Here is a 26,075-nt window from a genome sequence, read left to right on the forward strand (position 1 = left end):
ACCTTCCCCTTCCACTAGAAACCGGTTCCAGTTCGCTGGCAACAGCGGTGCAGTCAACATCACTTCGCGCGTGGAAGCTGTTTTAAAAGTGTGTTAGGATTTTGCAGTGGCGAAAATGCGGCGATCGTTGGAGCAACGTTACTCGATCAAATTTTGCGTAAAGCTAAACAAAACGAGTACCGAAACATTTAGGCTACTCAAGGAGGCTTACGAGAACCAATCTCTGTCCAGTGCCCAAGTAAAACGGTGGCACAAGTCGTTCAAGGAAGGCCGGGAGGACGTCGTAGGCGAACAGCGATCTGGAAGGTCTTCGACGACGCAAATAGACGAAGATGTGAACCGGGTTCGTGAATTTTTGAACACTGACCATCGTGCTAGTCTACGTGAGATCAGTGAAGAGTTAAATTTAACTTATTACAATGTGCGGGAAACCGATCCAAAAAACTGTGACAGCCGAATTGAATGCGATTCCGGCAGTGGAAGGACCGCTACCAGCGATGTATTGACGCTCAAGGGTCCTATTTTGAAGAATATTAGTTGTATAAGCCAAAAGGTTTAATAAAACTGCTTAAAAAAATAAGGCTCATTACTTTTCAATCAAACCCTGTGTTTATTAATAGTTGAAGGCATTTCCTTTGCATAAAATGGGTATAAGACTCGTGCAACTATTCCAACACAAATGCCTAACAGAGCCATTAGAAGCGTTTAAAGGAGTGACTGGGGAGCTGGAGTGTTAAAGTGAATTAGCAAAAATATAAACTTGTAACATTTACGCTCAAATCTAACAAATGCCCAGCTGATTTTATTGACGTAACTATAAACAGAGGTAACAACGTTGTGTGCCTTGGTATACACTTGGATAAGCGTCTTGCCTAGAAGTACACACAATTAAAAAGTTCAAACTTACATTACTTGGTGAACCGAAACTCTTGATTAAAACTAGGCTACAAAGTGCTGTTATACAGTTCCAATATAAAGCCACTACTAACATCGACATCATACTGAGGATGCAATCCAAGATATTAGGAATATAATCAGCAGCACGAGAGAAAGTAGAGAAAAATATCTCAAAGCACCTCTCTTAATACTGAGCTCTTGTATACAATCAGCATTACGCGCTAGAATGAAGAGATCGCACATCGGTCCGTGTATCTTCCACCAAATGTGTCTTGCAAAAACTTCAACGGCCATAATATCTGATGGACGTGATAATGGATGCAGTATAACTTTTGCTCGACGATGTGCGATTTTACTACCCATTTGCCCATTCAGTCCATAGTAGCACTAATCACTGCTAATACTGATTATTTATGTTAGATTTCAAGGCATTGTTACAGTTGCGAATGCTGGCGTGCAAAGCAAACGAAGTCTTCAAAATTCTTACTGTCACCAGCGGTATAAAAGCTAACACACGAATATATCAGGAGATATTTCGGTTTCATTTCGTTCATTTGCTTTTTTATTCACTTGAAGAATTTGGCTTGGTTATTGAAACCGATGATGCGTTATTAAGATCACGTCTAAATTTGGTGTGTTTTCCATTGGTGTCAGTTTATAACTTTGTTAGAAATGCTTATTCGGAATTTTAGGCTTCTTCCAACTATATGTGTCTAAATTTATATTCCTGTTTATATATCAGCTATTTCGGAATATTAATGTTTCTGCAGGTATGCAATTTGACAAATATTTAGAGCCGTGTTTTGGATGATTTTAGTTTTGTATTCCCAATGAAAGAAGTATTGCGTGAGGAAATCGCAGCTTTTCAAGGTTGCGCTTGACCATAATTACATTATTTCTGCGAAAAGTTCCAACTTTTCTATTCTTAACAGTAGTTTGGCAGTGGTGAGGATCTTAATTTTAACTTTGCTATTTCTTCTCAATCGGTTTGGGTTTTATTAATAAATTTAATATGGTCCGTGATTTTTTCGCTTCTCGATAGTTTTATAGACAAGCTGCGCATAATCACTCTCGCACTCTTTGACCACGACTTGCCAAAATAAATGTATTAGCGATGCTCGTGGATAATTTTTAAAGTGGGTTATTTTTTAGTTTTCAGTATTCTCACCCGCGTTTCAACAACCATAATTCTATTATATTACTCTTTTAAACGTTCGAATTCGGATTTCCTGCCTTTACGTCAAGAAAGGAATCGGTTTATCCACCGGATTGTTCCAGGAGTACTTGGTAAACACAGCCACGTTTTCAAGGTAGTCTATTTACTGAGATCAAGGCGTGCAATTTAATATGAGTTAATGAAACCAGAAGAAACCAGAACTGAGAATACAGATGTGTCAAATGCCGTTAACACATATTTGTTGCTATACACAATGGAAATCTATTATATTACATAATCTTACTGCTGGTTGCTATCTACCCTGCAGAAGGATCCGTTTGAAGGAATTTCTAATTGACTCACTTCATAAATCATCTCAAATCCAATGCTTTTTTAGAACGAATCCAAAAATTTATTGAGCAATGGATGAAAGTAGTGGTGAACGATAATACTTTGAATTAAAAAAAATACTGAAACTGGTTTCGATTTTTTTCTTTCTCGATATTAAGTGAACTTGCATACACAGCCTAACTGTTTGTTTGTCCGACGCTGTATATTATATAGATTAACTCCCTTGAACGTTCAAACCGTCTCTGTAATTATTTTTTGTTTGGATTTAGAAGTTACTATCATACCCCGAATGTGGATTTGAGTCAAAGCGATTTTCTAGTGAAATCAAGTTTTCCGTTTAAGAAGTTCTGAATAAATTCGCTTCTTTGCATAATATACACAGATAACTTTTATACTTAGATAAATATATTATATTTATAGTGAAGGGATAATACAATTTTAAATGTTCTTATACGCTGAGGAGTATCAATTCGGTGGCGGCATAGTATTTTGTTATCAATACAACAAGAAATAATATAAAAAAAAACATAAAAGCACATCTATTGTACGTTTGGTACTTATGCATTAGTTATAGAGACATTAGTAACTTTTTTTGTTTTATGCTCAATAATCTTTCCACTGGATGTACGACGCTCCCAAAAATAGGCAACGAATTTTGTTCTCTACCCTCCTTTATTACAGTAGACACTTTTCATCGGCGTAGGCTTAAGTCTTTTAGCGCTTATCTTCTGGTATATACATATATACTTACATGTGGCATATTTTATGTAGATAGGTATGTATTTTACAAGCAAAAAGTTGGCATTTCCAATTGTATTCGTTGAAATTCATTGGCGAATGAATTCAAAATGCCAGAAGCTGCACACAACACAATAATACAATTTGCAATTTGAGGCACGAGCTCTGTTGCTATCTTTTAATGATTTTAGTTAGGTCCTTTCCTAAAATTGATTTCTCTTTTCGAACACTTCGCTGGGAAAATTCTTTAATAATATGCAGTTTGCTCTCGCGACTCAAGTAGATCGTTGCTGCATTGATGGCTCATTGTGATGCGCAGCGATTGGTATGGCAGAGGCTTGCCTTCGCTTAGATTGGCAGTAACGTAGATGAGGTACGTTTCACCTGGTGTCAGATTAAAAATTGTGTGTGTTTCAAGAGTTGAACTGGAAGGAAGACATAAAAGCGACAGTAAGATTTAAATTGAAAACTCATTTAAACTTTATGTATGTACATGTATATATATAAATGCGTGATCAATAATCGTAAAATCTCTGTGAGTTCGCAGAACAAAGAGAAAAAATTGCTAAAAAACTATTTTTGTAAATGTGTGTTCTTCATGAATTCAAATTGTCTCAAAATTTGTTCACTAATTATTAACCATCAGCCTAAACAAATTTGTAACTTAAATATAATTGAAATATTATCAATAAGTGCTGTTTTTCAAGCTTTTAAATTTCTTCGTCGCCTTGTAAATAGACTAACGAATTCATGACTGAAGTATTCACAAGTTTTAATTAATAAAATGGCAAAATTTTGTTTTGCTGTAAAGTTTTGAAATTTGTTTTCGCCATTGAAAAAACAAAAGGTTTCGAATACTGTATTCACAAAATAGAAACTGGAGCAGAGGTAGGTACATTACATGCAAACTTAGGGAACAGATTTCGAGATGTTAATAACAAAAGGCGTGCTGATTAGTGGACAAAACCTAGAATAATTATAAATTATATCTTGAATATATCGTCCCCTTAGTATTAAAATAGCTTATAAATTTTTTGATGTTTCTCTCTCTCTCACTCGAATCTCGTTATGTCTGTAAATATTTATTATTTTTTGACTGACGTTTTGACCCACTTTGTGGAACTAGAATTTGACAAAATTTTGACCACATATAAAATCGACGATGGAGAATCCAAAAATGCAAAAAAAAAATAATAGCCTATGAGCACATAGACTATTGTTATACTAAGGGGACGATATATAATTATAAATTATAAATTACCGATATAGAGAATGACCTTTCAGTCTTTTACAGTTGATAGAGGTAATAAATCATATCAAGGGCCTTATATCAAGAAAAGATATTAAATAATTTCAATGTTTGGTTATCTCTATTCTAGTTCCTGAATTTTTCAAACACACCCCTGCGCACATTTAAACGACTTTCATCAAAGTATAAATTACGATTGAATTCATTATTCCCTGCCAAAAAATTACTCATACGCTCCGTCGCACATAAAGCATTTCATATGGTTATTAAAGTTAGAAATGGAAAATAATTATTATAGTACGGGATCCGGCTGCAGATTTGGTGTAGTCATCGAGTACATGCTGAAATCCACATTTTTACCCACATTTATGATTAGGAGAATACAAATTCACCAAGTTGCCAGTAGAAATGTGGCCGAAAGTATTTTTAATTAAATTATTGTTAATTGATTTTGCGGGAAAAATTTCATTAACCAAGTTTTGAGATAAAATATCGTTCGGTTTACTGCAATAGGTGTAAAGACTTAAAAAAACCGTAGTTGCCGTTGCGCGCTTGGCCGCACCTCTCCGCAGCCAGGTATAAACAGGTATGATTTCGATATATTTATACATCCATAACGTATATTGATCTGTTATAGATCAAAATATAGCTAATTTTTTTCTCATTATTATGATATATGGCAACCTAATTAAATCTGGCCGCAAGTTAGGGTTGCCAGCAGTTAAAGATGGGAAAAATTGAAGGTTGAGTGAGAGGAAGCTAGCGCGTAACATCACTAGTCTAACAAGGATAGCGACATTTTAAGGCTATTGCGCATGCGTCAGATGCTGGTGTTCTCAATCACCAGTTCAAACAATAGCAAGATCGACCAAAGAAATAAATACTCCAAAAGAATAATCATTCTTTCAAAACTACAAATTTTATAAATACAACAAAAAATTAATATTGATCAAAAGTAAAGCCAAGGTTACTATGTAAAAAAAAAATTAGAAAAGAGGTTGACCCACACACACATCCACACATCCACATTTTTAATTTTTTTAACGGGAAGTTAAAAATTCTATTGTGCAAGTACTGTATGAAATAATTTTTGATTTTATTCAATAAATCAATTATTTGGTACATATAGATTAAACATTCTAGTATATGGAAAATTAAAAAAATATATCTTGTAATTCCGTGACTTATTTTTAAAAATCTGAATCATCGGAGCTTTCATTTATACTATCATCGGTGCTATCACTTTCATCGCTGGAAATATCAGAATTGCCGTCATTATTGGAGGATTTGTTTGCAGAATCACACAGAACACTCTCCACTTGCATTTGAGTTGAGTCTCCCAAGAACCATGTAGGTTTTAAGAAACCATTTGATACCAACCATTATTTTCCGCGCTGAACTTGATACAATTTGGCTCAGTAGCATTTAGCCACATCGAATTAACAAAGATCGTCCGCAATAATTTTTGTTTCAAGGATTTCCAGCATGGTGGAATATGAGTTGAGTCGAAACCTTTAATTCTTTTCATAAATTTTTCATTATTTTGTTTTGAAGCGTACATTTTGTTAAATAATAAAAATCTTGCGGCATTCACACTTTGGCACTTTGGAAGTCCATACATAAAATCAAAAATTATTTCATACAGTACTTGCACAATAGAATTTTTAACTTCCCGTTAAAAAAATTAAAAACGTGGATGTGTGGATGTGTGTGTGGGTCAACCTCTTTTCTAATTTTTTTTTTACATAGTAACCTTGGCTTTACTTTTGATCAATATTAATTTTTTGTTGTATTTATAAAATTTGTAGTTTTGAAAGAATGATTATTCTTTTGGAGTATTTATTTCTTTGGTCGATCTTGCTATTGTTTGAACTGGTGATTGAGAACACCAGCATCTGACGCATGCGCAATAGCCTTAAAATGTCGCTATCCTTGTTAGACTAGTGATGTTACGCGCTAGCTTCCTCTCACTCAACCTTCAATTTTTCCCATCTTTAACTGCTGGCAACCCTAACTTGCGGCCAGATTTAATTAGGTTGCCATATATCATAATAATGAGAAAAAAATTAGCTATATTTTGATCTATAACAGATCAATATACGTTATGGATGTATAAATATATCGAAATCATACCTGTTTATACCTGGCTGCGGAGAGGTGCGGCCAAGCGCGCAACGGCAACTACGGTTTTTTTAAGTCTTTACACCTATTGCAGTAAACCGAACGATATTTTATCTCAAAACTTGATTAATGAAATTTTTCCCGCAAAATCAATTAACAATAATTTAATTAAAAATACTTTCGGCCACATTTCTACTGGCAACTTGGTGAATTTTTATTCTCCTAATCATAAATGTGGGTAAAAATGTGGATTTCAGCATGTACTCGATGACTACACCAAATCTGCAGCCGGATCTTAGACTATTATAATCGTAATTTTTCAAAGTTAGACCAGTCATTTATTACGTCACTTTGTCTTATTTATTTTTGTTCTTGCTATCGTTTATTTGCTTAAGAAGTTAGGTTACTAAAGCTGAGGTAATACATAAGTACTTCTTGTTCCTTTCAAATGAACAATAAAATGAACTAAGAATACGAAAAAGATAGTTTATGATGCATGTTGTAGATTATATAAGAGAAGTTCTAGCGTAGAAGCTTGCTTTTGTTTTGTTTGGAGAGCGGCTGAGGGACAAATTCAAAGTTAAGAAGAAAAAATTAAAGGTCGTTCTAAAAGAGTATGTAAAAATATAAGGTATATCGAAAAACCTCATCTGCACTTCCATGCAGAATGTGTTGTTAATATTCAATTAAAAAATCCAAGTCAATTTGTTAAGATTTGTGATAGCTGTGGATTCGGTTGACTAGAAAAGGTGGGCCAAATCTGGTGAATACAGTGGCTGAAGTATGATAACGGTGTGGTTTTTGGCCAAGTAATTAAAATGAAAATACCTATCATAAATTGCTAATTCCTAGGAATATGTTTCTTTTAACTTTCAATGTAAAATTAGATTTTTTTTTCAAAAGAGGTAAAAATAATATTTTCATTTGTTTATAAAGAAATAAGCTTTAAGAAGAAAACTTGTAGCTAAATATGTTTATTATAGCTTTGGCTGTGCAGACCGTTATAATATCAAATGCTGTCAAGTCTATTATTTTGAGGCACCATCGTATGTATATAATTCGTACATATATAATTTTGCGTGTTTTTTTCTAAAAGGTTGTGTAGTATTTTTGAAGGGTATGAAAAGTGGCTATATCGTGTAGGGTTTTTTGAGATAATATTATTATATTTCAATACCCTCTCTCAATCTATATAGTTTGATCTGAGTTGATATTTTTATTTCAATTCTCAAAGTATTCTTTAAGTCGTATTGGCAGTATACTTGTATATTTGTGCGCTTTTGACAAAATGACTTGCCACCGCCTTCTTTTTCTAGTTGTAAAGCACTACCCCCGGGTTCAGTAAGTAAGCATGTTAGAAATGAAGACACTTTTTTTCAAACAATTTTTGTTTATTTTTAAACGTAGTCCCCTTTTAGAAAGACACACTTCTCCCAACGTTCCGGCCATTTTTTCAACTCCTCCAAAAAATAGGATTTGTCAAACTCTCCCCAATACGCCTCTGTCTCAGCGACGACTTCCATGTTTGAATTAAATTTTTTACCGCGAGCCATTTCTTCATGTTAGGGAACAAGAAAAAGCCGCAGGGAGCCAGATCGGTTGAATACGAAGGGTGTGGCAGTAATTAATAACAAAATTCATGCAGTTTGGTGCATTATCGTGGTAAAACAACACCTTCCACCTTTGCTTTTATCTCATCGCATTTTTGCCATCCAAAAACAAAAGGCGAATTACCGAACGATACTGCTCTTTTTCCATCTTAGCGAAAATCACAAAACACGTCTTACCCGAACAGCTGCCAAATCAAAACTAACCTATCAATCAATCCGAAATTTTTGATATGGCATCAGGCGATGCTCATAGCAACCTACCCCAGGAACGCCCTCTCTCATTAAACACGGGAACTTATCGAACCGCCCTCGTAAATTGGACGGCTCCTAAGAAATAATTCAAGTATTAAAAACTCATAGGTGTAGCTTAAGAGGCTATATGTATCAATAAAATTGTTCATCAAAATATATATTTTTTTAAGACAAGTTCCTAAAATCCATACATACACGTATATAGGTAAATATTTACTCGCTAGGAGGAGACTCACCTTTTTGAGCGTTCAATGCATTTAATGGAGTCGAAGAGCGGATGCTGTACCACACTCTTTCCAAAATCGAGGCAGTAGTTCGTGTAATCAACGGAACTGCGATTACGTTGCGGTAAATTGAACACAATTATGCAGTACCTGGATGCCACAAACGCACGCACAAGTAAAGCGATAATGCAACAGCAGCAGCAACAGCAGGAGCCACAAAGCCAAACGAAGTAAAATTAGAGCAGCAATACAATCAGCATATTGCGAACAACATTATGGCAGAAGCAAACCACAGAAACCGCCACCAAAATTAACGCAGCGTACAGGCGCACACACCCGTACGTATGTAGGTAGAGGGAAAGATGTATATCGTTGTCAATGCCACAGTTTACGGTGCATAGTTTTCGGTACCCATACATATGTGTTGTTGTTATTATTGTAAATGTAATGAAAGAGAAAATCAGAAAGCGTATAAATAATAGTTGAGATAACAAAGTGTGTATGTGAAACCGACAGGGTTGTACTGAGGAATTCCCATTGTAGAACAATTAATGCCGGTCGGCTACGGTTAATTAAACAATAAACAAAAGCAATAAAAGTAGCATCGAGGCGCTTTCAACACCAGCAAGACAAGCGCTCCCGAAAACCGGAAGCTGGCAGGCTAAAATGCTGAGTTGTTGAAAGCCGCAACTGAGCTGTATAGGTAAGCTTTCACAGACACGTGTACACACCTCATTGTCCGATTATCCGGCGAACTGTACCACGCAATGGTGGCTAAGGAGCATCGATTGTGCACTTCGAAAACCGTTATATTCTCTGGCAGTTCGGGTAGTTGTTGAAAGATGCCGGTTATTGTAACAGCCAGCTGCAAAGACATAAAAAAAGTATTATACTATGTTGTTTAAGTTTCGATATTGTAGCATGGGCGTTATTTACCCCCACTTTGTTGGCACGTAGCGTCTCGTCTTCATTGCTGGGCGTGAAACGCACAATATACCTTTGACCTTCCTGTACTTCGGAGAGCCGAATATAAGTGGGCCGATATATGCCTGACACATTGCCGATGACTCGGCGTTGGCGGAGTATCTTTGCATCGATTTCGCTGCCACCGCATGGCAGAATGAGATAGCGCAGCTGGAGTGCTGTTGACGGCAAAGCTGAAGCACGGAGTTGCTTATAAATAGCAGGAATGCTTCTAGATGGAATCTAAGCACATATTGCATATATAAAAGAGGGTATTAGAAAATTTAGTCAATATAAATTTAGTTTAAAAACTAAAGATTTAATTTAAAAATTATAAATTATTTTAAAAATTATAAATTTATTTTAAGATTTATAAATTTATTTTAAGATTTATAAATTTAATTTAAAAATTTAAATTCAACACTAAGCCCAAAATTTCGCACTCAGAATATTTAAACACTTTTTCATAGTCAATAAGTCCTTTACAAACAAACCTCGCTTTATATGAAACCATCATTCAAGAGGGAGACCGAAAAAGAACACAACATCCCAGCACACATAAAAAGCTGATATGATTAAAAAAGAAATGAAGATTGGGACAACTACTTCTTACTTGCGATGCACAATGTAAATAGAAGAGGATTTGGCCAATACCAAATGTAATATAAATCAATAAGATGACTAATCTCTGCTCAGAACTGCAAGATTTTCAGCACTGGTATATTTTCATATCAAATTGCATTAAATTATATAATATTAAATTCATACTAAAAATTTCATTCTTGGATTTTTCAAAAAAGTTTCTGTCTGCTTACAGGCTTTAATCGGCTTTTGATTTGATAAAAAACTAAAAAATAATAATCACGCTTTAACCAACACTATATACATAGGTACATTAAGCTTTAGAATTTTGAAAAAAAAAAAAATTAAAAATTTTCCCTATAAACTTGCATTGTTTAATCTGAATTTTCAGAAAAATTTTTGAGAATGCAGTAACACATCTCATGAAATTTTAGTAAATTAAGACCGAATTTTTTGTATGTTTTTTTGTTTTAATTGTTTGTTTTTTGCGGACGACCTTTTATTTATTTCTTATTTACTTATTTATTTCAAGAAGTTAAGAAAGCATAATTTGGAACTGACTACTAAATCAAAGAATAATGAAAGTTTGGGGGAAAACAAATCCGCGACTTTCTCAGGAGATGATTGTACTGGTCGATATCTCGTAACATATAGATCAAACAATTTAAAGCATATGCTCGTTGTCAAAGTGACTCTTCTCACTAAAAAATTCGTTTTCTGTTTTTTGTTTGTTCTATTCAGTTGTGAGTTACAGGGTTCTAACAATAGAAGCCAACAAAGAAAAAATGCGGTACATTTTACAGTTTTTCTTTAATAAAGGTGAAAATGCAAGCCAGACCGCTGAAATTTTGAATGGTGCTTATGGTGCCGATACTATAATAGCTAATTACGTGCAATTTAAGTTTTGTCGGTTCTGTTCAGACATTTTTGATGTTAAATATGCATCTCGCACAGGCAGGCGCGTCCTCGAAAATGTTGATAAAATCACAGAAATGATCGAAGTTTGCCGGCTTGTCAGTAATCGTAGCAGGTAGAGTTCAATAGTACAGAAAATACTTTCTCTGCAACTGATATATCTAAGATTAATACTTGCAGATCTTATTCAAATCGCGAGCACTAAGAAATAGTAGTACTACGAGCATAATATTTGTTGAACTTAGTTAAATAGAAAGCCTTAATAACATTGAATAAAAAAACGAGAGAGCAACAATTAATCTTCTACTTTCTAAAGGCTTTAAAATTTTACTAATCTAATAGACCACCCGTGCACCCGAATACCAGCGCAAAATAAATCAGAGCACACACACTACAAATATGACAAAAGCGCTGGAAGTCAAAGACGAAAGGCAGTTGGACGGCGAGATTTATACCAAACATAGATAAATGGTATGACAGACAGTTCGGAGGGGTGAACTTCCATATTACTCAGATGTTATCTGGGCATGGGCATTTTCGAAAATATCAAAACAAAATAGGGAAAACAGAAACCACTGAATACGTTTACGCAGATACACCTGTTTACGATGAAGATCACACATTTTTCAACTGTGTGAATGGAAATTTGATCGCAAAGCTGTTAAGAGCAGATAACATCGGGAAATTGGCAACTTATTGCCACGTACATAGAGCGAGTTCTGCGTGCCAAAAATTTGACATGAACAGAGATGCTTAATCGACAGGTTAACTTTAAGGGGTTAGGGGTAGTCAGAATTTTCAAAAAATCGATTTTTTTTTGCATTTTCTTAAAGTATAATGTTTTAAAAATACTGTGTAAAAATTTGAAGTGAATCCGACAAATACTTTTCAAGTTATTCAACAATTAACAAAGGGCGCTCGGCCGCTCCGGAGCCGATAGCAAAACTTTAAATGCGTTTTTCTCAAAACTATGTTTTTCAAACTGGTGAACACTGTAACTTAAAAACCGCTACGTAGATTTCAATAAAATTTATACAGCTTTTAAAAAACATAAAAAACTTGTGCCTGATCGAAGGATTTTTTTTTTTCAAAAATTTCGATTTTTTTTTTAACAATTAACTGTTGGTCTTTTTTTCTAAAATCTGGAAAAAATTTTCTGAGGCCGCCATTTTGTTCATTTTGAAAAAAAACAAAAAAGCTTCGATCAGGCACAAGATTATCTATTAATAAAACTAATTTTTCTTGTCCGATTGGTTTTAGATGAATCTGCAAGGACTTGTGATGTTCACCGCAAGGGACTTCTGGAGAAACGGGCTTCACACAAACAGCGATAACTTTTGCAATTATTAATTTTTTTTTTTTGAAATTTTGGTGAAGTCAAGTTAAAACATGATGTTTTTATACTATGTTTTTATTTTTGTTAAATAAATTAATTAAGTAGCAAAACAAAATTCGTGAAAATCATCATTTTTTCGGGCCTCTGACTACCCCTAACCCCTTAACCTACCTATCTAAGCAGAAGATGAGCCAACAGCATGGCGATGGCTTCAAAACTGGCGGCCGTGGATGCAGGGAAAGCAGAAGAGGCAGTCTTTATCTGAACGGCTTCTTAGATCTTCTCTGTCTTCGATGAAATGCTCTCGTAGAAAGGAAGAGGAGGGATGCACACCACTCGACGCAGCAGACGATGGGCGCTGTAAGGGCAAAGGCATTTTAAACCCTACCTTACCGCCACAAACGAAAAATAAAAAATTAATTATTTCTGAAGTGACAGCATGTGTACGTCAGAAAGGGTAAATATAATTTTATGTTCTGTTTTAAAATTGGTAATTGTTACTTAACCAATTTATTTGATAAAACGGTAATGTTTGCCTATCACAGAACTTCTGAGTGGAAAAGGGAACAAAACACCGTTTTATTATTTAATATAGGATCTTGTTTAACGAAAACACTGTACTCTACTCTTTCTCAATTTTTCTTTATGTTCCAAATAGCTCTGTGAAAGATTCGGACGGTTGCTGTTGTTGATCTCAACCAAACTAATTGCATTTCTTGGTATCCAGGCAAAGGAAGTTAAAGCCGAAATGAAGTTTTCTTCTCTGACGACGGTCCAACTTGACGGTTTCGATGATTTTATCAATATTCTCCATGATTACCTTGCCTGAACGCAATCTTTTGAATCAATGCATTGCTGTTGCATTCGATACTCTATTAGGTCTATAAGCAACACAAAATTTCTTGTCTAACTACCTCTTCGACTTTTCACCTTGATCGTAGTGGTGCTGAAGTGTGAATAGTTTTTATCTTTTTTATTTTTTCTTTTCTTTTCTTATAAAAGACAACTGGCTCCAACAAACACAAGCAAACAATTGTTTTAAAGTGTAATACCCGCTTTAAATTTCTGTTTATTAGTCACCGAAACTATGTGCACTTCGTCAGATACGGCTACTGAAGGCATCTAGAAGAAAATATTCAAAACATTTTACTTCATCCAATAATGTATTAAGTAAAAAAGAGGTTGTCTGTAAAGTCGGTTTGCTGACGATAGTTTAACGTGACAACGTCATAAGAAAATGTTGATAGAATGGTTGCAGTTTTCAAAACAAAATTTTAATTTTATTTGTTTGATAGATATTTTGTATGGATATAGAGACGAAACATTTATCAAATTCATGAAAGATATCTTCAATTTCGATTGTGCATCAGACGTTAATAAGTCAACAACACTAAGAGGCACCATCATCGATTTGCCTTTTTCAAGACACTTTACACTCGAAACACTACCTTTCATTTCCTACTTTTTCTATCATCGTAATATTCTCAACAGAGAAATGGTTCATTACCATACACACAGGAAGAAGGCATATGCAAATACAAGTATGTGAATTTATATATGTATATATGCGCATATACATACATATATACGCGCACTTAAGTAGGAGAGAGCAAGATGTCGAACGTTGCCGAACGCGGGGGCCGATTGTGCTTTTTGTCGTCCGTTCCGCGCTCTCGCTTGCAGCTCAAACACATTAGCTTACATTTGCTTACGTACGGAATAGATTCGTATATTTGATATGTTTATATGACTTGTATACATATAGATTTGTTCTTTTTGAAAATTGCGCGAAATTGTATATGTATATGCATGTTTATATACATATATTAGTATACAACATATCTTATAAGGTATATGGTAAATATTACCATACATTTTTTCCTTCATATATAATAAAAAAATTAATAATAATAACATTAAAACAACAGGTATTATTAACAAAATTGGTTTTATTTTAAATTCTTCAAGTAAACCAAATTAATAATAATCAATAAGAAGGTATATGCAAATACAAATACGTGAATTTATATATAATATGTATATATGCGCATATACATACATATATACGCTCACTTAAGTAACGTTTCCGTTCGTTTGCTTTGTTCGTTCCGCGCTTTCGCTTGCAGTTCATTCAAGGTAAGGGCAATGAGCAAGGTAACGACAAATGAGCAAGGTAACGACAAATGAGCAAGGTAACACTAATGAGCAAGGTAACGACACATTTTTTCGTGCGTGCAGCCCGCTAAATCGAATTATAAGACGTTATCACGTCAAAAATTAAGTAACATTTCATTTGTTTGAGAAAATTTTAATCCCTTAGCTGCTATATCATCTATCCCTTTTCTTCATGGATAAACTCAGTATAAGGCAGTCGAAGGGTTAAAAAAACATTCCACAAAATTGTAAGGAGAAAATTACACTGGGCGTGCTGAAGATGAAACACCAAAGCATAAAGATAAAGCAATAATAAATTGTTTACTCTTCGAGTTATATTCAAATACGTACGACGAACTGATGAAAAAATACCGCGTAACTTCTCAATATGTACTCGTGTGTAGTGACGCTTTGATCGATGTGCAAACGACGGTAAAAAACAAGTAGGCATGCTAGCACTTCCCCAGAGCAGTATTTTGCACTGATTTTCAGTGGTACGTATGTGAATATTACTCGAAATTATGTGGATCCCATAATGAAACCTGTAGGGATTATTGAGCATAATTTCAGCTAGTAATATAATACAAAAATTAAAAAAAAATCTGAGGGAAAAAACTATGGAAAAAGAAAAAGTAAAAAAAAAAAAGTTATGAAAATGTTTAATATCTCACTTTAAAAAGTCTTTAGTTTTAAATAAAACTCAAATTATTAAATTCTTTTGGAAAGTGTTTTCTTCTTATTACACTTAAGCCTACAAATAAACTAATTTTGAAAAGAATTTATGACAAGTGCCTTGGCCAGGGCACTTGGAGTCTCTATCAGATTAATAAATAACCTCAAAGTAAATGTAAAACTAATTTATGCATGCTTGGACGAAAATCAGCAATGCATATCTAAATTTTTAACTTTAGTTCCATTAAATTGAGAACAATGAAAACCATATAGCCGGTAACAAACCTATATATCATAATTAACCTCTTTCGGGACTCCTCATTATTTAAGGAAATATTTTCTAGAGGGACATTATATATTTAATTTCGACCGAAACCAATTTTTTGGAAATTCTCAAAATTTATTTATTTAAATTAATTTTATATTCAAGTTTCCTAAAATTTGCGGGTAGCGGTGTGCTCACCTTAAAGCTGAAGACTTGTACGCCATGCAGTCCAGATATTTTCTTCATAGTTAACATATTTGCGCGCAACGAAACTGGATGCGTGCGGTTGAAGTCCACTTGCGTAGAGGCAATGTGGAAAGTGAGATTTTGGCGGCGAGTGTGCACGCCAAACACATCCAAGTAGTACGTATGATTCGGTAGTACACCTCTTAGTAGCTGCTGAGTGTGAGCGCCTGTACAGACAATATTGGTGATGCGTGGATCTATGAAAAAAGAAGAGAATAATGAAGCATTTTCAATTCACTAGCTAGTGACCACGATTGTGTGGCGACTCACCAATTTTCTTAGCACGCTCCGGTGGTTTCAACCAGATGTAATCCATCAAGGAGCCAGGATAGCAGTTGGGCGGTGCACTCACACCTGCTCGCCCTGCTGTACTCGTGAAGTACTCGTTGATGGCGTTGCAGAAATTCAATTGACGCTGGCGAGTGCTCACAACCAAACAGTAATGTACTGCGTGGAAATCGAATTTGCTGCTCAACGACGAGGATGAAGGTAGTGAAGGAAAGTTCATTAATAGCGCATACATATATTACATATGCTGCATTCATTGATTATGCTCACCTCTTGTCCCACTTGACTATCATTTGACGTTTGCGTACCCAGTTTTGGCTGCGTATGCTGATGTGATGCGTGCGATTGAGTAGCGGCCAGCCGGATTGCGGATGTTCAGCATGCGCTTCGATTTTTATGGACCCTCGCTGACGGGCTTGTACAAAAATATCATACTGACCACGTAGCGCACAGGGCAGGATCACAGTGCGTTGATCCGATTTGAGTGAGCGCGATAAATTTACTACGAAGTGAATTTAAAGTAAAGGAATAAAAAATTAACTATACGAAAACGGAAGTCAAATGTTAATGAAAATGAGACACCGAAATGATGAAAGGGCAAACGTGGAATAACGAAAAAGTAGTGTGATGTGTAATATCGAAGTGAATGAATGCAAAAGAGACATGCAAATGAAAGGAAATTGAATTTAGTGCAAAACTGAATGCTAGCAGTGGTGTGCCCGATGGGGCGTATGAGCCGATGGCACTGTTGGTAAAGAACTCGATTTTCTACTCACTCGTTTGGTTGAAGTAAATCTTGCGCACAACCTGCTGCGAGAAATTAATGGTTAGTGGTGCCGATGCATTGATGTACAGCAAAAATCTGAAAATAATGAAGCGAAAGTTGGAATTGTGAAAAAGGAAACGTATTTCTGTGTGATGATAATGAAGAGGATATTAATGAGCGTGGGGTGTACTGTTTTAAAAAAAGTAGTGGAGAATATGCCAATTGCGAGAAATTTAATTGTGTGTTTATGTGCAGTCAACCGTACATATATTAGTAAGCTAGTCTTCCTTTGTTTACTTCCTTGGAACTGAGCAGCGAGAACGTGTTTTTAAGGTAAAATGCGCTGAATTAAAATTTTCAGTTTGTTTATTCAGTGTTGGTTCTAGTTTTTGAGAAATCCTCTAATTGAAAAGAAATATCTTTATTTACATTTTTTTCTACTTCTAACAATCATTGGCCGATTTGATCAATGAAAAGTGAAAAATCAAAAATGAAGCAGCGTTGAACTGTAAATTTTTGTAATGCTTATTCAACCGTAACAGTAGCCGTTTGTAATGCTGAAAAATCTGATATTCGTAAAATTTTCTACTCAAGTTGCGGTAAATATACTGAAGCTCACACATTCGGGCTCTAATCTGATAACAGTTCCATTACACATTTGCTCTTGATCTTGCACATCTTGTCACGCATGATTTTCGGCTCACTCCAAGTCAAAACAATGTTAATAATATTTTAGGGATCAAAATAAGAAACTTTGCCGAAGGAACCATACCTCCAAACGAGTTCTGATGCCCCCCAATTTGGGTCGAACTTTTTAGTTTCTTTTCTATAACTCACCTAAATTAATTTTTTCATTTACATATGTTCTGACTAAATAAATTTCTTAAGAGAAAAAATAGATATTATTATAAATAAATAATAAATATTATTATAAATAAATAAAAATAAAGAAGAAACATAGCCATTTAGCTGATTTTTTCATGTAAAGGGCAAAAATGGTGATATTTTGAAATGGGGGACATCAGAATTCGTTTTAGAGGTATGGTTCTTTCGGCAAAGTTTCTTATTTTGATCCCTAGAATACGATTTTCACAGAGCAATGAGTGATTTTTAAATCGACTAATGTACATACATATACAAAAACCATATGAAAAGACATGCATTACGGTCGTGCCCGTCTATTATTGCAACATACTCAGTACACCTCGGACAGGATTTTATAGACAGGATTATATAGTCCCGAAGGTAATGGAGTAATGGAGTAAGGGATTCTCACTAAACAATTTCGACACTACAGTCTACACAGACGGCTCTAAAATGGATTGTGATGTTGGAGTAGGTATATGTTCTCATAGACCTAAAATTGAAAAATCTGTACGTCTTCCTAATGCCTGCTGTGCCTTCCAGATTGAAGTATTGGCAATTGGGGAAACTTTTCTTTTGTTTGGGATAGCCAAGCTGCAATCCAGGCACTGGATTCAGTTATAACAACTTCTAATCTGGTGGAACAAAGTAGAAAAAGCCTTTCCACCTTGAGTGAAAACCATAATCTGGGTCATGTGATATCGGAACGTTGAAGGTAACGAAAATGCAGATAAACTGGCAAGAAGATTCTTGCATTATCGATATTCATACCATTGAGTGCAATTAAGAATGCATTTTCCACAAAATATCTCCGAATCGCGGATTGTACATGGAGAGACCAGGCAACATGCAAAACTAGCAGAACGTTATGGCTCACCCACAACCTCAAACAAACGTCAGCAGTGATAAACAAGAAACGACGGGACGCCTGGAGACTCATAGCGGTCACATCTGGCTTTTGGTAAGTCGGCATCCCTCGGCAACACCCACTGTCACAGTTGTAAACAACCAAAGAAAAAGGAAACGATTTTGCATTTCCTCTGTGAATACCCTGCCCTATGGAGGGAGAGAACGTCTATCCTCGGCAAACCACTGTTCGCGAGTCTTGCACACGTCTGGCTTAGATGTGAACAACCTAATAAGGTTCTTAAACCGCACAGACAGGATATAGTCATACCATAAATAACTGGTAAACAAGTTGGTACTGAGGATCTGGTAACAAAATGGTTCGGCAGCGCGATGTTGCGACTTTAATATGCAATTAAAAATAAGCTTCAAGAAATGCTATGGTTAGTTCTGCTATATGGCATGGAAATATGGGTGATAAAATTGTTAGACATGAACAGACTTTGAGATTTTGCTTCTTAGGAATTTACTTAATATACCCTGGAACGAACACGTTCCCATTTAATAAGTAATGCGAAGAGTTCACGGTGACAGACAACTACTCAAGTGTTCAAACGTAGAAAAATATTGTATCTGGGCCATATCCTGCGAAACCCGAAATATGAACTGCTGGAACTCATATTGCAGGTCAAAATCGAAGGAAGAAGAGTTATCGGGCTTAAGCAGTTTTCTTGGTTGAGTAACCTAAAGCAGTGGATTGGCTTGCAACATGTTGATTACCTCGTGAAGCAGCTAGAGACCGCCAATTATTTTCAAATATAGATCAAAATTATTGTACTATTAAAAAAAATATTAATAACATATTATTTTTAAATCCTACAATCGTTCACATTCGAATAAAAAAAAGAGGTGTTACCATTTGTGGGACCCGATCAAAGCGTGCACTTCAGATTGTCGCAGCAGGCTGACAAGCATTTGTAAGGGAATGTAGCCGGAAATATATTCCACATGGTAATTGTATTCATCAAGTACCTGTACGAGCATATTTGAAATTTTTATTTATCCAAGTTTCAACTGATTTTTTCTCCAAATTCCTTTTATTATTGAATCTTTTTAAATTAACAGTTACTTCGTTATTAGAAAAACTATTCTCTTTTTCAGCTTCGTATTCTATTTAGGCAGTTCAAAGTACGTAATTGGCTAATGAATCCACGTAAAAAAATGTTCAATTGCTAACAAAATTTAATTAGATGATTTAAATAATTCGGTAAATCTTCAAAAGTTTACAAAAGTAAAATAAAATAAAGTAAAGAACTTAAATAAATTTATGTGCAGCTTTCGAATGGAGGCAGGAGAAACACAAAAAAATATTTGTACGAGTATGTTCATCCTATCCTTGCGAATGTGTCTAACATTTCGTTGAGTGGCTACTTACTATTCTTAGAGAAAGATATAATTTACATTTATTTTAAGTAGCCATCAACTTTATTCCGACGTTTGCATTAGCCTGACCAGTATCAACATTGTTGCCGGAAATTGCTGGCTAAGTAACTTTTTTCATGGGAAAATGAAGTAAAGACTTTTGGATTCTGTTTAACTGTTATTTTAATACTTTAAATTAAATAGAAAGAAAGTAGCCAAAAGTAAGCGTACAATTTCTAAACAACTTTAGACAACTACAAACTCGAGTGATGTTTATTCTTTTGTTTTTATTAATTTTGGTATTTGTAAGTCATTTGCGTGACGACTTTGTGTTTGTTCGCAATTTGTTACCTTTGAGGCGTTGAAAAGTTAGGCGCAACAGAACACGGCTAAATGTCGGCGGGCTTGTTTTAATAAAACACAAACAACAGCAAATCTTCGGTCTGTCATTTGTCCCCTTCTCCACTCTTTGGAGTAAAGTTTGGGTAGTACTCATCACCAAACTGCAGTATGAGGCATATATGTGAAGGCCAACAAATTCAGATCAGTCAGTCTGACATCCTTAACGCAGAAAAGTCATGAATGTATAGTTGAAAAGTGCATTAGCTAAAAGACTTTGGTGGGCAGCCTCCATAGCCTTCACTTCAAACGAAACACGACCAAAGCAAAAAGTCATGAGAGTAAGCTCCACACGACCTTGGGACAAAGTTCGGCGTGAAGCTGGAAGCAGGTGAGTGCCCAATGGGAGTTTTTACTGATATTGAGTGGGCTTTAATTCGGTGTGCTTTGCGGTCAAAAAGCATGTCCTTTACAAGTAATCATAAGGTGGATTCACTTCATACTATTTAGAAGATTGCTGACTTTAGGGGAAAGAACTGGTGTTTATACCATGTCAGAGATGGAGAGAAAACGCTTTCAGGGTGGGGTACCCTCCCCACTCTTATGGCGTTAGATAGTGAACTCCCTTAACCTAAATGCAAAACTTCGTTAGCATCCAAGATTACGCGAATGATATTTCTGCACCAAGGAAGTAAGATTGTTAAACGGTGCACTTTATAGGGTCTTGCCGTCAATCCCAACAATACAACCATGGTCTGCAAGTGCTTCGAAGCGTAACCTAAGCTTTTCCGTGGAAGTGAAATAATATGGGTAATTTTAGATGTAAAGATGATATGTACAACTTACGTTGAGTGAAAGTTGAATCCAGTGTTTAGACTTTTCGGACAGTGTCGAAGAACATTTAGCAAGACATGGTATCACAGACTGGCTATGGTATTCTGGATATACTTAGCTTTGATCAGATAAATCGCACGTATTCTTCTACACAACTGATCCAAGAATTAAGTTAAGACTAAACGCCGTTACAAAATGGAAAAAGCCTCAACTGGTGTGTGTTCCAGGTGGTGTTCAAGATGATACACGTTTGGGTGGAATGTACTTAGATTGGATGGGCTACTCTCTCTTTTCCTCTCCTAACTACTCAAATTTTTTAAAAAGTACGAAAAGTGTGCGGAGAATTTATAAATTCTATACAATAACTACAGGCTTTTAAACCCTTATAAAACAAACATACATACCAAGAGATTTACAGCAACTATTCTGGAGCTCTAAAGCAATTTTTAAACTTGCTGCCTGACTTAACCTAACCTAGCTGCCTGACAAAATACTAATGGTTTTATAATTTTTGTTGTATTTCCTTAGAAACGTCTTATTCTTTTGATCAGAGATTTGCAACAAAGCAGCCCCGTTTGAAGGAAAATACGATGAGCTCCGTCTTGGAGGATTAACAGATAACTCATAGTAAGAGGCTCTTACGATTGCAAAGTTTTGGTACCCCTATATCAATTCAAATAATTTCACAACTTTCCTGCGGAGTCGTCTGCATAAGTAATCGTCCGACAGACGTTTCTTTCTACCTACTCTTTACTTTATCGCTTACTACAAAACAACATCTTGCAGGATGTTCTATTCACCTGCTTCCGTAGCCGTAAAGGGGAAACACATAAGCACTTTGATTTTGCTTCAGGGAATATAAAAGCTAATGTTGTGTAACACTGCAAGTTAAATCATTCGGCTCAAAAACAAAAAACACTGAAATAAACGCAAAGAACCGGCCACTTACCCGGGACAAGTAACTAGTCGTGGTAAGCTTTAAGTAGAAAGTTGTACATCATTAAGTACACCTCCATGCCAGCCAGATGAAGAAATTAACAAAACAAACAGCAAAGAGGCTGATGGCATCATCAATTTTGCAGCAACATTAGTCAATGTACGCAAAGTGCAATAAGGTCTCCACCTACTAGCATAACTTCAAAACCAAAAAGAAACTTTGAAGTGAAACCTATCAGCATACGCTGTCCGCTGCCGTTTTAATGATTCAATTTACACTCGAAACTGGTAAATTTATCTATGTAACTAACATTTCTTCTTCGCCTCATATTATGTTTGTCTTCCTTACATGCGCCCATACATATGTACACACTCGTATGTGCATACATATTTCGAAGCAAAAAAGAGGCACATGAACAACGCAATAAATTGAAATATTATAATTTTATATATAGTTTTGCAACAAATTTGCAAGTTGACGGAGCGTAGAGAACTCAATCATCGGCGTCACTGCACTTTTTATGTACTCGTCTAGTCTCATTATGTCACATTTTACACAGCTAAAGGGTGATTTTTTAAGAGCTATAGGAAAGTTTTTCAAAAAACGCACGTAAAATTAAGAAAAATTCATGAAATTTTTATTTAAATCGATAGTACAGTCCATATAATTTAATGTTTATATTTCATGCAAATGTTGACCGCGACTGCGCTTCAAATGGCCCATCCGCTTAGTCCAATTTTGGCATACTCTTTCCAATGTTTCGGCCGGTATCTCACATATAAATGCTTTAATGTTGTCTTCCAATGCGTTAATTGAAGCAGGCTTGCCTGAGTTGACATGAGCTTTAACATAGCCCCAAAAAATAATCTAAAGGCGTTATATCGCACGATCTGGGTGGCCAATTGACAGGTCCCGAACGTGAAATAAAATGTTCACCGAACTCACCTCTCAACAAGTCCATTGTTACGCGTGCTGTGTGGCATGTGGCACCGTCTTGCTGAAACCACATGCCAAGCAAGTCAAGCTCTTGCATTTTGGGCAAAAAAAAGTTTGATATCATTTCACGGTAACGCTCACCATTCACAGTTACTTTACGATTGGCAGCATCTTTGAAGAAGTACGGTCCAATGATACCTCCAGCCCATAAATCGCACCAAACTGTGACATTTTCTGGGTACATTGGTAGCTCTTGCAATTCTTCTGGCTGATCCTCACTCCAAAATCGACAATTCTGCTTATTTACGTACCCATTGATCCAAAAACGAGCTTCGTAGCTAAACACAATTTTTCGATAAAAAAGTGGATCTTAAACTTTCTTATCAGACACGCATTTTTATAATAAAATTCAATGATTTGCAAGCGTTGTTCGTTTGTAAGATGATTCATGATTAAATTATAGACCAAACTGAAGATGTTTGACAGTGAAACAAAACACCAAACGTGCGTCAGCTGTTTAAACCAACTGTTTAAAAAGATAATAGCTAAAAAATCATCCTTTAGTTACAAGCCTTGTCGGCTGCTTGATGAGTTTGTGCCAAAGAGTTTGATAGGCGCGGAGAATACTCCGTCGTTGGCAAAAGATGCAGAGGATCTAGAATGAATGATGTAACTGTTCGCATGGGATAATAAGTTGAGAGCCATCAGACGGAGTAAAAAAGTGTACTCAGCAAGCCTGTCAAACTGAAGAATTTCAAGAAGTGATTACAGGATAGGCCACACTAAGTTTGTAAAGTACTTTTCGAGAGTTAAGTTTTATTTTCGAAAACTAACTTTCAAGTTAACTTTTTGTACGGGTTATTTATAGCACTTTTCCGCATACTTTTTCAAATTGAATTGTGACTGTGTGAGTGAACTTTTTACTGTTGTGAATAACCAAAATTTATTATTAAAAACGAGAAACGATCGTATTGAAGAGCCTATTTATGCGATACAGAAAATGTTCGGTTGTACAAATCAATTATGATGAAAAAAAAAATGCTGGGAATAAAATTGAACCCAGTGGAACTGCGCACAGAGTCAGTTTCTAGTAATTCAAAAGTTAAGATTATTTTAAACTTATAAAACGAGTTACTACCTTAATGAAATAATTCGACTTGTTGTCTGATGGCCTTCATTGTTTGCAAACTTGTTCGTTCGGTTAGCTTACTAATTGTTCATGAAAGATGCGGATTCCATGATTTTGTATCCTCTGTACAGTTTCCAATGCTAACAAACATTCCTGTGTGGTTTCACGGCATTCGATGTGGATACGCATGATGTACGATCGACTATTTTCTTTAAATGTTTTTACTATTATACTTTTGTTGTCGTAGCGCGCTTAAAGCAGATTTCATGCTGGAATGTGACTGGTTAAATTAGCTACTTCTCTACTTGTGTGTGTGATTTGACCTTTGCTGATTCAGCGACATAAGGAAGTCTGATTGCGAAGTCGGTTGGTCATTGGTATTAAATCCATACTAAATCAAGAGAAACTATTTTTTTTCAAAATGTTGCATACACTTATCAGAAGCTCTCTTTATGTGACCGCCCTCCAAACGTTAGTCTCTGAGGAAGCAAGTTCTTGTTACATTTTTGCACCAATATTGATTTTGCAGTCGTTGGTCTAGGTGAATAAACCAGGCTCTCTTTATATTTAAAAGTCAATATTCAAAGTGCTATTCATGGCGTAGGACCAGATTTAGTGATAAAGCGCTCGAGAACTGGGATCATCAGATTCGTTCCGGCAATAGAAATCGTTGAGGCCATTCGAATGACGTTCCAATCAAAAGTTAATTATATCGATTGTAAACGGTTTTCCAATAATAGATGTTATTCCCGTTGATTGGTTAGTTGGTTAAAGTGGTGATTCTTCCAGAATCCAACTAGCGCTTCCGCACCATTTTGTTGTCACATCCTCGTTACCAACTTGTTTAATGGTTATTTACAGCATGACTATATCCACTCTGTGCGGTTTAAGAACCTTATTAGGTTGTTGACGTCTGAACCAGACAGTTGTTCGAGATTCTCGAACAGCGGGAGGCCCAGGGTTAACATTCTGCCCATCCATAGGGCAGGGCATTCACAGAGGAAGTGGAAGATTGCCTCTTTTTTCTCCGGCTGCTTACAACTGTGACAGTATGTATTATGAGGGATACCCATTTTGGCTGCTTGTTCTCCGATAGACCAAAAGCCAGTTATGACTGCCGTTAGTCTCCAGGCGTCCGGCTGTTTAATTCTTATTAATGTCGACTATTGCTTGAGGTTGTAGGTGGGCCATAACGTTCTGCTTATTTTGCGATTCGTCTGGGCTCTCTATCTACAATCTGCGATTCGAAGGTATTTTTGGGAAATTGCATTCTAGACTGCACCTAATGGTGTGAGTACCGATTCTGCAAGAGCATTGTTCATGGCAGATCCCCCTCTTGCCAGTTCATCTGCTTTTTCGTTACCTTCAATGTTCCGATGTCCCGGGACCCAGATTAAGGTAACTTTATGGTTTTCACTCAAGATGGTGAGGCTACTCCTGCTTTGTTCCACCACTTTAGAGGTTGTAGTAGCCAAACCCAGTGCCTGGATTGCAGTTTGGCTATTCGAATGAATAGCGATATTACCCTTAAAAGAGAAATCTGTGATTAGTAGCCTACAGGCTTCCCCAATTGCCAGTACTTAGGGAGGCGCACAGATTTCTCAATTTTAAGTCTGTGAGAATATATACCAGCTCCAAAACCGCCCATTTTACTGCCATCCATATAGACTGTAGTGTCGAAATTGTTTAGAGAGAATCCCTTATTCCATTCTTCCTTAGATGGAAAGTGAGTGGCAAAATTCCTATTGAATGTTACCGTCGGGACGATGATTAACTGAGTTTGTCGCAATAGTAGACGGGCATGAGCATAAGTTTTTTCTCTCAGCGACCCGCTTCATTTAACCTAAATGCCCTCATGGTTGCTGCCTTCTTAATATGTAGGACAATTGGAATAACGTATGTCAGTGCATTGAGAGCCTCTCTAGGACATGATCGGATTGCACCGACCGTTAATCCACAGGTTGATCTTTGTCGAGTAATTTA

General features: G+C 35.9%; 1 protein-coding gene across 3 annotated transcripts in view; it reads right to left on the minus strand.

Annotated features, from left to right (window-relative positions):
• Positions 1-2,289: 2,289 nt before the first annotated feature.
• Positions 2,290-26,075, minus strand: part of LOC129245517 (uncharacterized) — a 100,658-nt gene continuing 76,872 nt past the window's right edge. For all 3 annotated transcript variants that reach the window (XM_054883715.1, XM_054883713.1, XM_054883714.1), the window contains exons 3-10: positions 16,796-16,881; positions 16,290-16,521; positions 16,002-16,198; positions 15,684-15,928; positions 9,535-9,804; positions 9,330-9,463; positions 8,611-8,748; positions 2,290-3,567 (exon numbers count right to left, since the gene is read on the minus strand). In XM_054883715.1, coding sequence (XP_054739690.1) covers positions 3,390-3,567; positions 8,611-8,748; positions 9,330-9,463; positions 9,535-9,804; positions 15,684-15,928; positions 16,002-16,198; positions 16,290-16,521; positions 16,796-16,881 — 1,480 coding nt within the window. In that variant the 3' untranslated portion in view covers positions 2,290-3,389. The remainder of the gene's footprint in view (positions 3,568-8,610; positions 8,749-9,329; positions 9,464-9,534; positions 9,805-15,683; positions 15,929-16,001; positions 16,199-16,289; positions 16,522-16,795; positions 16,882-26,075) is intronic.

This window comes from Anastrepha obliqua, chromosome 4, assembly GCF_027943255.1.
Source record: "Anastrepha obliqua isolate idAnaObli1 chromosome 4, idAnaObli1_1.0, whole genome shotgun sequence".
Classification (NCBI taxonomy): Eukaryota; Metazoa; Arthropoda; class Insecta; order Diptera; family Tephritidae; genus Anastrepha; species Anastrepha obliqua.